The 14260-nt window shown below is 42.4% G+C and overlaps 1 protein-coding gene across 1 annotated transcript in view; it reads left to right on the plus strand.

Moving 5' to 3' along the window:
- Window positions 1–14260, plus strand: part of DNAH11 (dynein axonemal heavy chain 11) — a 328215-nt gene that overhangs the window by 56371 nt on the left and 257584 nt on the right. The window contains exons 10-18 of the mRNA XM_047694987.1: window positions 1197–1334; window positions 1656–1780; window positions 2335–2530; window positions 4861–4965; window positions 5321–5713; window positions 11413–11745; window positions 11969–12223; window positions 12305–12474; window positions 12723–12945. Coding sequence (XP_047550943.1) covers window positions 1197–1334; window positions 1656–1780; window positions 2335–2530; window positions 4861–4965; window positions 5321–5713; window positions 11413–11745; window positions 11969–12223; window positions 12305–12474; window positions 12723–12945 — 1938 coding nt within the window. The remainder of the gene's footprint in view (window positions 1–1196; window positions 1335–1655; window positions 1781–2334; window positions 2531–4860; window positions 4966–5320; window positions 5714–11412; window positions 11746–11968; window positions 12224–12304; window positions 12475–12722; window positions 12946–14260) is intronic.

Raw genomic sequence — 14260 nt, forward strand, 5'->3', positions numbered from 1 at the left:
TGGCACACAGAAGGAGCCACATGGGGCAGAGAATAAGGCAGGAGGCTAATGGAAATCCAAAGTTGGGCTCCACAGGTAGCTGAACTTTGTGGAAGCTGGTGGTGAAGGTGAGTTTGGATCTGGGTGTGGGGGCGGGGCATGGACTGAGTGAGGAGAGCTTCAGGACTTTTACTTTCCTGCTTGCTGATTGTGTGTCGCACCCCCCCCCTCACCCCCGCCACCGGTCTCCCTACTCATTGGCTTCCTCTGCTTGCTAATAGTTGTTGCTCACTCCTAACTTGCTATCTTAGGTTCAGCCTGCCATGCCCTGGTTCTCTTCCTGAGGAGGAGAGAATGTGATTAGTTCTATACATTAGTTTGAGGTAGGACATTCCTATCAAAGGAGCTGTCTGCCCGAGAAGTGGTTGTCCTTGCAACAGGTCACTGCTACTGCCCCAGGCCATGGTGTTGGGGTGGCTAGTTGGTGTGGCATGGGATGTGGGCTGCCAGGGACAGGACAATCCCAGTAACTGATCCATATGGTGTAATATATTTTTTTAAGATTTTATTTATTTATTTGACAGAGACAGCAAGAGAGGGAACACAAGTGGGGGGTGGGGTAGGAGAGGGAGAAGCAGGCTTCTTCCTGTGCAGGAAGCCTGATGCGGAGCTCGATCCCAGGAACCTGGGATCATGACCTGAGCCACCCAGGCACCCCCATTTGATGTAATTATTAAGGGTGTGACTTGAAGGTCCTTGACGTGGATGTTCTACATTGAAAGAGCACCTGTGAAGGAGGGCAGAACAAAGAAAGAAGATGTACATTTTGCTTCTGATTTTCTTTTTCTTTTTTTTTTAATGTTCTGCATATTTTTAAAAAAATTTCTTGAATTTTATTTTATTTTTTTCAGTGTTCCAAAATACATTGTTTATGCTTCTGATTTTCTATCTGCAGAGCATCTTCTCAAACTTTCCCTGGCACCGGGCAGGAAGAAATGGTGTTATCTGTGAGCAGGGATTGCTGACAGACAGTAGTTAATTTCTGACTCCTCTCATTTTCTGCTGAGGAAGGGAAATTACATTTAGTATTTGTTTTATTGGAAACATGTCTTAGATTTGGAGCTATTTCAGGATTCCTGCAGGGTTCTAGATTTTTGTTTAAATTCTAGGCATGTAAAAATCCACGGTCCTTAACCTTTTAACTTTGATTTTTACAGCTTTTGACCATATTTGGGAATTTTCTAGAGAAACCAGTTGTCATGGAAATTTTCAACCCACATTACAGCACGCTACTGCACATGTTGAACGCAGAGTTGGATATGTGCAAGCAATTGTATAATGAACACGTGAAACAGGTAAGCAGGGGTTGACGCTGAGCACATCCCAGCATCATTTTTGTGGGTAATGGCCATTGGCTAGAACTTTATTGAATGGTACCTGAAGATTGAAGATGAGATAAGGACAGTAAACTTTTCATGCCTTTATTTAACTGGTTTCCTTATGCAGCTGAAGAACCTGCTTTAGTGCCCTAACTCTACTAATCAGGTTACTTAATGCATACATTTTACGTCTTTGTACTGTGAAACCGCCAAACTGAAAAACTGCTTTCAAGGGTTTGGAATGCACTCTGATGAAGCATTCCCTTCCTTCCTCTTCACCAAAATATGATTTTTCAGATCGAACATGGAAATGTAGTTCTTCACAGGAATATGCCATTTACCGCAGGCAACATCAAATGGGCTAAAGAGGTCTTCAAACGACTTCAGACATTCTGGTCCAACTTCGCATCTCTCCAGTATTTGTAAGTTATTAGGCCTATTTCATGGCAAAATTATCCTCATGAGACAGGTAATTATTATAGAGGGCAGTGAACTTTTCATTTCAACGTTTGAGGAGTCATTGCCCTATTTAACGCTTTTCCTGGGCTGGGTTCATTGAGAAGGTTTCATCCCCGTGGTTTTAGAATTCATGCACTAGAACTCTTAAAACTTCCATATGTTTCCCTGTCACAGGTCCTTAGATGTTTTCTTCTCACTTTTCCTTGGCACCTACAGTATGTTGGTAGTTTTTGGTTCCTTTTCTTCAGTAACTAGCTCTCCTTTTATTTTCCAGATTTGTCTCTGTAGGAATTATAACTCAACATCAGTAGCAGAAAGTTACCATCTCTGGAGTTCCATTCATTTCATAACTCTGTCTTTTAAGACAAAGACCACTCATAAGCATTATTTGGCCTTTCTTGTTTCTATTTCTGTTTTTTATAGAGCATTTTATTATACTTTCTAGTGTATATTTCCTTGTAAAGTAGTTAAGCTGAAATCTAATATGTAGGAAAGTAGAAAAATTCTATTCCTACAGATTCTTGGAAAGTGCTGATGATGCCCTAGTTTATCAGAAGTACATTGAAATGACTGCTCTGCTAGACCAATTTGAAAATCGTATCTATAATGAATGGAAAAGTAATGTGGATGAAATCTGTGAATTCAATTTGAATCAACCCTTGATTAAATTTAGTGCTATAAATGGGCTTCTCAGTGTCAACTTTGACCCAAAGGTAGGGTGTGATGTTTTTAAGTTGTTTTAAAGATGCTATTTTTATTACAAGTATATTCCTGTATTTACAGTCATTTATATTTAATTTTGGGAGAATGTCAGTCCTATGAGGATTATAACTGAAAACAACTTCTAATAGCCCTTTGTTTGAAAGATTTGTTTCCCAAATGCTATGCCAATTACTCTTTTTTTTTTTTTTTTGCCTTGTAATTATTTACCACTTCTACCTTTACTAGATAATGAGCTGAGAGTAGGGTGCATTTTATCTTATCTTTGTGTTCTGTGTTTCTAGCATAGTGTTGGGCACTCGGTAATACTTAATAAACATTAGCTCACTTGAATGTAATCATTAATCTTTTATAAGAGTTTCCTGGCTTGAATTATATTTATAGCATATATACCAGTCGTTTTTGTTAATTAAAATTTTATCATGTGAGATTTGGGGAGTCCACAAAATGTATGGAATGAGAATAATCTTCAGAGGGGCAATAAACTGTAACATGTTCATTAAATTGGTAATTTTTATAAAACAGTTTTCAGAAAAACATAAAACAACATATAAATGCCCCCAAATAATAGGAACAGTTAAATATATCTAGAATGAAAATTACCTTTATTGAAGATCCCTTTTTTATCCTATGATAAACCACCTAACAGAGGAATTTCATAGATTCTCTTAAGTTTATTTTCTTAAAATGTCATTACATGTTATGTAATAATATAAGTGGAGAAACTTTAATAGCAATTATATATGTGTCTGTGTGTGTATTTATAGATAATGTCCTATATGTGCATGTATCTGATAAATGATATACATGCAGGTATGTGTATATTTTAACCTGTCTCCGGCTCTGAGAGTTTGGTAGGAAGCACAAAATAAACTTTCTTCTCTATTTACCTAAAAGAATATGCTTTACAGGAAAGAGCAAACATGTGAAAATATCTATTTGTAAGTTGCCATTACAAAAAAATTAGTAAACATTTGGATAATTTTTTAGATAGTGAAGATTATATGCTGTTTTTTAGCAATTGCCCTCTCATGTCAGTTCGAATGTATGTCTAGGTAGGAAGTGAGAAAGTTAGCCTCCTGGATCTGTTTGTCATAATCTGCCCCCAAATTCTCATATATTATCCTAAAATAGTACAAAGAATAGCATCATTTAATAATGTTTACAAACCTTAGCACACGTTTATGAGTACACGACCGAGAGAACTTCGTTTTCCTCCCACCTCTGATTTCATAGAACCAACTTAAGGAAACTAAATTCCTGAGGTGTTTCAGGGCTAATTCCTGTGATTGTTCCTGAAGGAATTCTAACAGCACCAAAAGTATGGTACCAGCTCACCAGTGGTGTGACAGCCTAAGGAGGTGAACTGGTTTACCTTCTAAACATGTTACGCAGTCTTTTCCTCGGAACCTGTGATTTAGAGATATAGTCCCTTCTGCTACAACATGACATGCATTCCTAAAAATCACTGTGCTGTGAAAGAATTCACCATAAAAAGTACAGCACTTAGGGGGAAAACAGGGGTTTGGGCTCTCGTACTTAAAAGCTGTCAGCGGTATATTAGGAAAATAGGAACCTAGGAAAAACAGCATTTTACACATTTCATTCAGATGGCTAAATAATACATAAATACTGCAGTAAATATGACACTTTGCCCTGACACAGACCGGAAGTTTCCTCATGGAAGTGGGTGTTGGACAGGTGGTGACTGTGCACTAGTGTGAAGTGCCGGAACGAGGGTTATCTGATACCAGGCAGGAAGCTGTACCCCTCCACGTGAATGCATGTGGCTCATTGTACTTGAGGGAACTGCGGTCTTGGTGGCTGCTGGCATGTGAGCATTTTGCTTATTTCTAAGCCTTTCAGTGGAGTTGGGTGCAGTTTTTTAGTGTTTCTTGCTAATGAAAGTGCAGATCAGTACAGACAAAATTTATGGTACGCCCACATTGCTAGTCTATTAGTTGTATTGGAACAAATTTATCTTTTCAAAACAAACATTGTGACAGAAAGAACAGTCCTGGGAAAGGATTGAGGTCCATGTACAACCTTCCATCTCACAGCTCGGTGTGCACGTGTCTCTGTCTTTTGCCTGAATTCTTTCTCTGAGGGTGGGCCATAGCCGTAAGTAACATTGTTATTCATACTTCTATATCCTAAGAATGTATGATGATTGCTTTTAAAAGCCGTATGAAGCAACAGTCTCTTCACCTTGACAATTTGGAAGTATTGCAATCGTTGACTGAAATTTTAAGTGTTTGGGTTTAACATGTGTTAAAAGGAAATATTCTTAAAATACAAATAATCCTTGATTTTCTTTTAATAGCTCATGGCCGTTTTGAGAGAGGTGAGGTACCTTTTGATGTTGAAGAAATCCGACATACCAGATTCAGCGTTCTCCATCTTCAAAAAGAGAAACACTATTTTAAAGGTGAGTGTTGGGGTGCCTGGGTGGCTCAGTGGGCTAAGCATCTGGCTTCGGCTCAGGTCATGGTCTCAGGGTCCTGGAATCGAGCCCCGCATCGGGCTCTCTGCTCGGTGGGGAGCCTGTCTGTCCACTCCCCACCCACCTCCTCTCTGCCTCCTTGTGATCTCTCTCTCTGTGTCAAATAAATAAATAAAATCTTTTAAAAAATGAAGGTGAGTCTTTGTAGGTATGAGGGCATTTTGGGAACAGAAGTATTTTGATTCATAATTAGGAACACATAGACCTATAATGCTTCAGTGCCTCTAAGATAGCTTTAACGCGTTTGGCACTTTCTGTTTTGGAATTTCCTTCCGCTCAGTACGTTGGGAATCTTGAACTTCTTGTGCAAGGATACAACACGCTGAAGCAGACTCTCCTGGAAGTGGAATACCCCCTGGTGGAGGGTGAGCTGAGGGCCGTGGAGGAGCAGCTGCAGGCCGCCGCGACATCGCTGACCTGGCAGCGTGACTGCTGGGCCTACATCGAGAGCATGAAGGCGGCCACGTTGGAGTTGGCGCGCAGAGTGGAGCGCACGCAGAGCAACGTGAAGGTGATCCAGCAGACCATGAAGGCTTGGGCCGAGTGTACGCTCCTTCCCAGGAGGGAGCCCAGAAGGGAGGCTGCCTTGACTTTGGACGACAAGGGCCATCTGTTTGCTAAAAAATACAAGCAAATTCAAGAAGATGGCTGCAGGATACATAACTTGGTGGAGGTAATGGCTTTTAAGGTTTAGAAATTGACAGAGGGTCTTTTCAATTAGTTGAGAAAAGAGCAGGCATACCCAAGCTAATGATGTAGGATTCTTTTATTGAAACTGAGAGAGCTTTGTGTATGGTTTTATTCAGCATTTTAAAATGGAGGAATTTGCATGACTTGCCTCTAACTTTTGCAGCTCTTCTTGTTTTCATTCCTGAGGGAAGAGATTGGATCCTAGAGATGGGATCCTTGTCTTTGCCCTAGCTCTGTGCTCTCCTGCATGCTGTTCATAGCTCGCAGGGTTTGTGGAATGCTTGTAAGTACCAGCTGACTTGTCTGCATCACCTCCTGCAACCCTCCCAACCTTCTCCTGAGGGTGCACAGTAATCACTCTCCTTTTAACAAATATTTGAGTTTTTAAAACAGTAACAAGCACTATTCCAAAGTTCTCAATTGCAGAGTAGACAAAATAAAACAAAGGAAACAAGATAGAAAATGAAAACAGAACCAAACAAAAAGTCCCTTATTTTTGGGATCTTACAGTCTAGTTGGAAAAGGTAGAGAAAATAACATACACTGAATAGGAGAAACAGTGGAAAATACAGCAGGTAGGATAGGGAATCATTGGTACAGGTGGATTTTATATGAGATGGTTTGAAACATTTCCATACTCAAGTAGCAGTTCTGCAGAGTACTGGAAGGGAAAGAGAATGAACCACATGGATATCAGGAGAAGGATGCTCTAGGCAGCAAAAAGTACAGAAGTTTGAGGAAAGAGTACCGTTGGTATCTTTAGAGAGCCTACCTTCCAGAAACAGAATTTGCAAGGGGAATTGTAGTAGTTGAGGAAGCTTGGAAGGGACTGAGGACACATATGTGGGATTGACATTCTGTGAACTTGGGTTTTTACCATAAGGTGAAGTGGCAGCCAGACACACACTGCTCAAAGGCCTGCCCTATTGAGTGTAAATCAGAGGTGGGCAAGGAGGTAGTAGGAGACCTTTGGGACATAGTTTTAATAATTTAGGTGATAATGGCTTGGGTCAGAACGGTGGGGATAGACGCCATCATGCTGGATATATTCTGAAGGCAAATATTCTGTAGAGCAAACAGGATTTGCTGTGATGAATCAGGAGAGAGAGGGAGGTCAAGGATGAGTTCCAGTTTTTTGGTCTGAGCAACTGGAAAATTGGAGTTTGCCTTTACTGATATGGGGAGAACTGTGCTAGGCAGATTTTGTATGAAAAAGAGAGGCTTTGGGTGGTTAGGCCATGTTGGTTAGAGATACATGCCCAAGTGAATATTTGGGGTAGGCTGGCACTGCAGCTGAGGCTGGAGTTTGGGGTAGAAATCCAGGCCAGGGACCTAAACTTGTGAGTCAGGAGTATGTATGTCATATGTGAAGCCATGGATCTCGATGAATTCATGTAGGGATTAATTATAGGTAGAGGTCCAAGGACTGACCTTGAAGTTCTCTCTGAAGCCAGGGAGAATGGGAGGGTACAGCACAGGATGCTGATAAGGAGGCCAGTGAAGCAGAAGGAAAATTCAGAGAGATGCTGTCTTGGAAAGCAACCCAAGAAGACATTCGAAGGAGGAGGAAGCATTTGACTTTGTCCTATCCTGATCCAGGACCTGAAAATGAGGGCCAAGGTTGGCAGTCAAATGTTGCACCATGGAAGCTGTTGGTGACTGTGACAGAGCTAACCTGGTACAATGGAAGCCAGAATGGAGTGGCTGACAAGAAGGGGAGAGATGGGATCCAAAAGCTACTCAGCTCCTGAGGAGTTCCGAGCTGGCAGAAACTGAAAACTCCGTGGTGCCTGGGGCGTGTCGGGGAGGGGGAGGATTTTATTTTTAATGTTGGTTGGTCTTTCCGAGTGATGGTATGTTGACCGGAATGATCTAGTAGAGGGGAAATAATTGTTGGAGGAAAGTCCTGGAAGGAAAGGGATTTCGTAAATACATGTGGAAGTTGGCTGTAGATAGGAACTTGGAGAGCTCATCTGTAGTAACAGGAGGGAGGGGGGGCCAAGGACAGGAATGTGGTGCTCACAGGGGGGCAGCTCCAATTAAGGTGATGTGGGGAAGTTCATTTTTCATTCTTCCTTAAGGAAAAAAGGATGGGGGACAAAAGAACACAGTTTGTATTTCTTTCTGAGCATGTTTATTATATGGAATTATTTCTAGATCGATGCAGTCCTCAACCATGACACTCTCCTTTGGGCAGAGCACCAACACCCCTCCCCCCTCCCCCCACACCCCTACCCACCCCCATACCCCCCCCACCCACCCCACCATTACAAAGCACCATAGTCAGGGGTTTGCCCATGGTGGAGGTAAAAAACAAGGGTTTTTAGTCTTGTGTCTTCCAGAAACCACGCCTGAATTTCCTCATGTGTAAAGTAAAGACACTTTTCTCTAGGCTAACTTGCAGTAAGAGAATGAGCAATGGACTTATGGTTTTTCTGCTGAAATAGACTATAACCAATTATGTAGTTTAATGTTCCAGTATCATTCACTTTCTCAAGAAATACTTCAGGTGAGCCTCTTATGGGCCCAGTACCGATTTAGCTTCTTGAGATACTTGAGTGGACAGAATAGGGACCCTTGCTTCTGTGGTGCTCCCATCCTAGTGAGGAGAGAGATGTTAGAAACAGTGGATGTGAGGCACAGGTGATAGAACTGGTTGAGTGCTGCAGAACAAAGAGGAAAAGAGAGCAGAGCGCAGGAGTTTCCGACGCTGGGCTTAGGGTTGGGGGGTGGGGGTTTAAACATGATGATCAGGATGAGCCTAAAGGAGAAGGTAAGATGAGAGCCAAGTTACAGAGTCAACACAGCGGGCTGGTGGGAAAGGAGTGTTCCAGACAGAGGAAATGGTCATCAGGGAGCAAGGTGCTGGGTGTTTGGTGCGAAGCCCGAAGGCAAATTAGGCCCCCGCTCGGGGAGTAGGGGGGTGCAGGGGACAAGGAACTCAAGTCAGATGCTCAGATGCTTGTGGGCCGTGAGGAGGGGTGGAGTGGCCCAGCACTTCAGGGAAGTCCGCATGGGCCTTTGTATAGACTTCGGCTTTTACTCCGGGCTCCTTGGGGAGCTCATTGCAGGACTTGGAAGAGAAGAGAGTAAACATGATCTAACTTTGATTTGGAAGAGAGTCCAGCTGTCGTGTTGAAACTCAAGCACAGGGGAGGTGGGGGCCTGGAAGGGTTACCATGGCCGTAACCTAGGTGACAGAGGCGTGGCATCTGGCTGTAACCTAGGTGACAGATCCCTCCCTGGTGTCTGGACTGGGGTCCTGACGATGGAGGTGATTAGGAATGGTTGGATTCTGGATATATTTTAAGTTGAGTATAACAAACAGAATCTCCTAACAGGCTGGATGAGGAGCTTCATAAAAGGAGGCTTTGAAGATTATTCTAAGACTTTGGTCCCCTCAGAGAATAAGGTTGGAGTTTTTCTGCTAATAAATGGACTCAATTCTTTTTTCCTCAAGCCAGAAACTAAGCACCTCTGGAGTCCTTGTTCTCAGTATGAGAAGAGAGGAGAGGTTCCAACTTGAAAGACGTCAACTTCAAAATAGGGTTGGAATGATTGTTTCTAGAAGTTGTATTTTTGTGATTTCCCCCGTCCCTGACCCTGGGATCAGTCCATGATTTTGAGCCTGGCTCTCAGACTACCTCTGAGGAGTGTCATTTCGGGGAAAGCTGTGGAAATACTGCAGAGGGTAGGTTATTTCTGCCTTTTAAGGCTGCACCCTGTGTGGCTGGGGGTATTCTAAGGGATAGTTTGCAGGTAGAGTCTAAGATGAAGAGAGAAGAATGGAACAATGAAAGATTAGGTTTGGAAGGGACCTGAGCCATGCCTAAGTGACCCAAAGCTCTTCTTCCCTTTTCCTCTTTACATAAATTGTTGAAAATAAAACAATCACTATATATATATATATATATATATATATATATATATATATATATATAATGGCACTGCAGTATATAAAACTGGATATCTTGGGATGAAAAAGTATAAACAGGGGTGCCTGGGTGGCTCAGTGGGTTAAAGCCTCTGCCTTTGGCTCAGGTCATGGCCCCATGGTCCTGGGATCAAACCCCACATCGGGCTCTCTGCTCAGCAGGGAGCCTGCTTACTCCTCTCTCTCTGACTGCCTCTCTGCCTACATGTGATCTCTCTGTCAAATAAATAAAATCTTAAAAAAAAAAAGTATAAACAGTGAGGCAGTCACAGGTACTATACTGTGATATGTTTGGAAGAGCCCTACCCTGGGGGGGGGGGGCGTCAAAAGGTCCTATTTGTAGTCCTAGCTTGGGTGCTAACTTCCTACCAGTGTGACGCTTGGTGTGTTTTAGGTCTTTATTTTTATACCTTTCAAATGAATAAACTTTTCATTTGAATGGTATTTAAGGATTTTTTTTTCCCTAGGTGTAAGATCTATACTTCTCCTTTCTAGTGACTACAAAGGATCCAGGTCCGCTATGTACAGATGCCTAGGATATCTACTGCACAACACACTCCAGGGGTGTGGGCCACATATACTACAGATATATACAGATATGAATGGTTCCAGCTAGATAGGCAAGACAACATCCTTGAAGGGAGAGGTCCTTAAATTTGTTGAGGGCAAGATATCCCTCTAAGAACTTTCCAATCTAGGTCCCATTTTATCACCTCTGTAGTTGTGGTTCTTGCCTGTAACACATATCTTTTGAATTGTGGATCATACATCCATAGTAGCAAATGATCAAAGAAAAGGCAGAGTATCATCTACCTTATCATCAGCTCTCATTCCAGTCCAGATTGCTCTGTGATCTAGTTTCTGCCTTGGGCATCTGCCCCCTGGACTGGAGGGACTATGTAACCTTTACTACTCGGAAAGGTATCTCTGGAATCTACCCTTGCTGCCCACCTGACCTTTTCAAATCTGTGTCCCTAGTCCTGCTATACCATATGCTTAGCCTCTAGCAGTCCTAAACAGTATTCATGTCTGACCTTGTCATGCCCTGTCGACCTGTTCATTACCCATACTCTTGGGAGATATCAAGGTAGAAGAACTTAATACTGTTGAAGCACAAAGGGAACTTTGCCTTCACGAGGCTGGTTTTTCTCAAGCTGAGTTACTATTCTATAGGCTGCTTATAGGTGGTTTGCCCAAAGTGTTTGTCATTTGGTTGCTTGTTTTGGTTCAACCAAGTTAAATTGACATTCAGTAGTAGCACCGTGAATCTCCCAGAAAGGCCTAGACTACATAGCACTTTGCAGACTACGTGATCTTGGATATTCCAGAACAGTGTTCTCTGAAAGACCAGTTGGGGAAACCTCATTTACACATGAGGCCATGGAAGACAAAGCCCAGGGCCACATAGAGTTCACCTAGAGCAAGAACTGGAGCCTACATCCAGGACATAGAGAATGTGTTAAAAAAAAAAAAAACCTTCTATCTCTAGTACATACTTGAAGACAGCATTTTTCATTTGATTTTTCCTTTAAAGGATGACTTTTGAATGTATGTTATAGTTGATCTAGGTGTTACAAAATCCTGCTGAGATAGTTACTGTTCGGCTTCAGGCTCTATGACCTGGCATTTAAATGTTCCTGTCTCATGCACAGAAAGGCAGTCACTTCTTTAACAAAACATTTCAGTGGAAAGCTCTCATTTTTGTACCTACTATAGTTGGTACCCCTCTGTTACTATTTATGTTTTAGGAAAATAGGAAGCTCTTCAAAGCCAATCCTTCTCTGGATACCTGGAAGATTTATGTGGAGTTCATCGATGACATGGTGGTAGAAGGCTTTTTTCAAGCCATCATGCATGACTTAGACTTCTTTCTGATGAATACGGAGAAACAACTGAAAGCTGTGCCATTTTTTCAAGTGCAGATGATCTTAATGCCCCCTGAGATTCTCTTCAAACCTTCTCTAGAAAGAGAGGCAGGGGATGGCTTCTACGATCTCGTAGAAGAAATGCTGAGCAGCAGTTGTAGGATGTCTGCCCAGATGGAGCGAGTGGCTGCACATCTGGAAATAGCAACTTATCAGGTATTGTCGCCAAAAAAGCATGTGACCTTTGATATTAATGATTGAAACATAACTGGAGATAATGGGGATCGCATGGAAAGGAGAAGTGGGAAAAAACAACAACACAGTTTCTGAGTTCACCAAGTACTCTCCCTTTGACAGAGGGCCTTGGGTGATGTTACCTTGCTTGTGATTGACAGAGCGAGGTGCGTTCTAATGAATGCTTGATTTTCCTTTCATTTAGAATGACATGGAGAATATGTTGGGCCTGGTAGAGGTCAGGCAGGAGATCATGAAGAGAGTGGCAGATGTCATCAGCAAAGTCTTGGACTTCAGAAACACCCTGGACACGTACGCTTACCTCTGGGTTGATGACCGAGCTGAGTTTATGAAGCATTTTCTCCTGTATGGCCAGGCGGGGTCGTCTGAGGAAATGGACACTCACGCACCTGAAGAAGTCCTTGAACAACCACCAAGTCTGGAACAGTTCAAAGAACAGGCAAGGAAAACCCTCGGTGTTCCCTGTAGTTTCTCCTGTCTGACTGAACTGTCCAAGGACTTCTCTTTTTTCTAATTATAGATTGACATTTACGAAGCTTTGTATGTTCAGATGAGCAAGTTTGAGGACTTCAGAGTGTTTGATAGTTGGTTCAAGGTGGACATGAAGCCTTTCAAAGTGAGCTTGCTGAATATTATTAAGAAATGGAGCTGGATGTTTCAGGAGCATCTTTTGAGATTTGTCGTAGACAGGTAACCTTCTATGCTTTTGGGATTTGGAATTACAACTCTTAACACCTGACTGCTTTCTGAAGCTAAGACATAAATTTTAAGAACATTAAAACTACCAGTTTCTTAGAGATAAAGAGTGATGTTTAGAAAGAATCTTATTTTCCTTGTTGACTATCAGAAGTTTTCTGAAAGTTCTAATGTGTTTACTTTGGGTTTGTGTGTGTTCATGTACGTATATGTTTGTGTGTATCTATATATGTACATACTAGTCTGAATGAGCTCCAAGAATTTATAAAGGAGACAGATGCTGGACTTCAGAGAGATTTAAGTGAGGGTGATCACGATGGTTTAGTTGATATCATGGGGCATCTTCTGGCCGTAAGAAGCCGACAGAGAACTACGGATGAACTCTTTGAACCACTAAAGCAAACCATCATACTCTTGGAAAACTACGGCCAGAATATGCCTGAGCAAGTCTATATTCAGCTGGAGGTAAGTGTCATGGTTAAGTACCCAAATTAACATACATTGGGCACCTCCTTTGGCCAAGTTCTTCATGTGACCTCTCTGAGAACATCCTAGAACAACCTGTACTGGAGACAACTGTTGGCATTCTGTAGGTTAGGAATCTGAAACTTAGATATAATAAGTTTTTCAAGGTCACACAAGTCATTCCAGCCTGCATGAACCTAAATGTCTTTTATGCCAAGATATTCCATCTCAACTGCTGTGCCTGTTGCCTTCTTGCTAGGAGATATTTAGCGAACGGCCTCAGGGATGCTCCTTGAGGTTCCCCGACCCTTCCTCCCAGACATGAAACATAGCCCTGTTCTCTTTCATTGAAAGCTGCTTCTCAACTGAGAAGTGTCCTAGTCTTCAGAAACATATCATGGACATTTTAATAAAGAATAAAGAAAGCCCAAGTGACGGAGAAATCACTGTTTTCTACATAGGAGTTCTGTGTCGTCCTCTTGTTTCTATGCTCTAGAAAGTTGGTGGCTGCTCTGTGCCCATTGACAAGTGAAGTCTTTTTAGTTGGAACTGAAACCATGAATCAAAATCTCACAGTCAAGCTTCTCTCCGCACGCCTGTGTGGAAGATGTATAGATCATATATTTCCATTCTCCATCAGCTTCCAGCATGGGCTTACATTTAACTTGGCAAGTGTGAGCAGTGGACACATTCACTTAGAAAAACTTGTATTAAATCCTAGTTCAGTGATTCGAGCCTGGAACCCAAGTACTGTGTGAGGCCATGCCATCTGCTTGCCTCCGAGCATGCTTCCTCTTGTGTAAACTCTCTCTCCAAACGCCTCGCTTCTAAAATGGGTATGGTCTCCAGGTTCCCACTTCTTTGTTGGGTGAAATTCACAGTTCACATGCCATGAAAGTAATCCTTTGAAAGTGTGTGGCTTTTAGTATGGACATAATATCGTGTAACTACCACCTCTGATCTCAAAACATGTTCATTGCTCTGACAAGAACCTCTGCACCCTCTAGCCATCCTTCCGCATTCCTCCCCACTCTTGCCCTGCCACTGGTCCTTGCTGCCGCCAATCTTTCCCTGTATCTATGCATTTACTTACTCTGGACACTGCACATAAATGGAATTATCCAGTCTGGGGTATTTTGTGTCTGGCTTCTTTCACTTGGCCCGGTATATTAGAGGTTCATTGGTCTTGTGGCATGTGAATGCCACATTCATCTCGTGTCTGAACACCGGCTCATTGTGTTTGCATCGACCACAGCTTGTTAAGCTTTTCATCGGTTGATGGACATTTGGACATCTGGGTGGTTGCCATCTTTCG

This window comes from Lutra lutra, chromosome 11 (genome assembly GCF_902655055.1).
Source record: "Lutra lutra chromosome 11, mLutLut1.2, whole genome shotgun sequence".
Classification (NCBI taxonomy): Eukaryota; Metazoa; Chordata; class Mammalia; order Carnivora; family Mustelidae; genus Lutra; species Lutra lutra.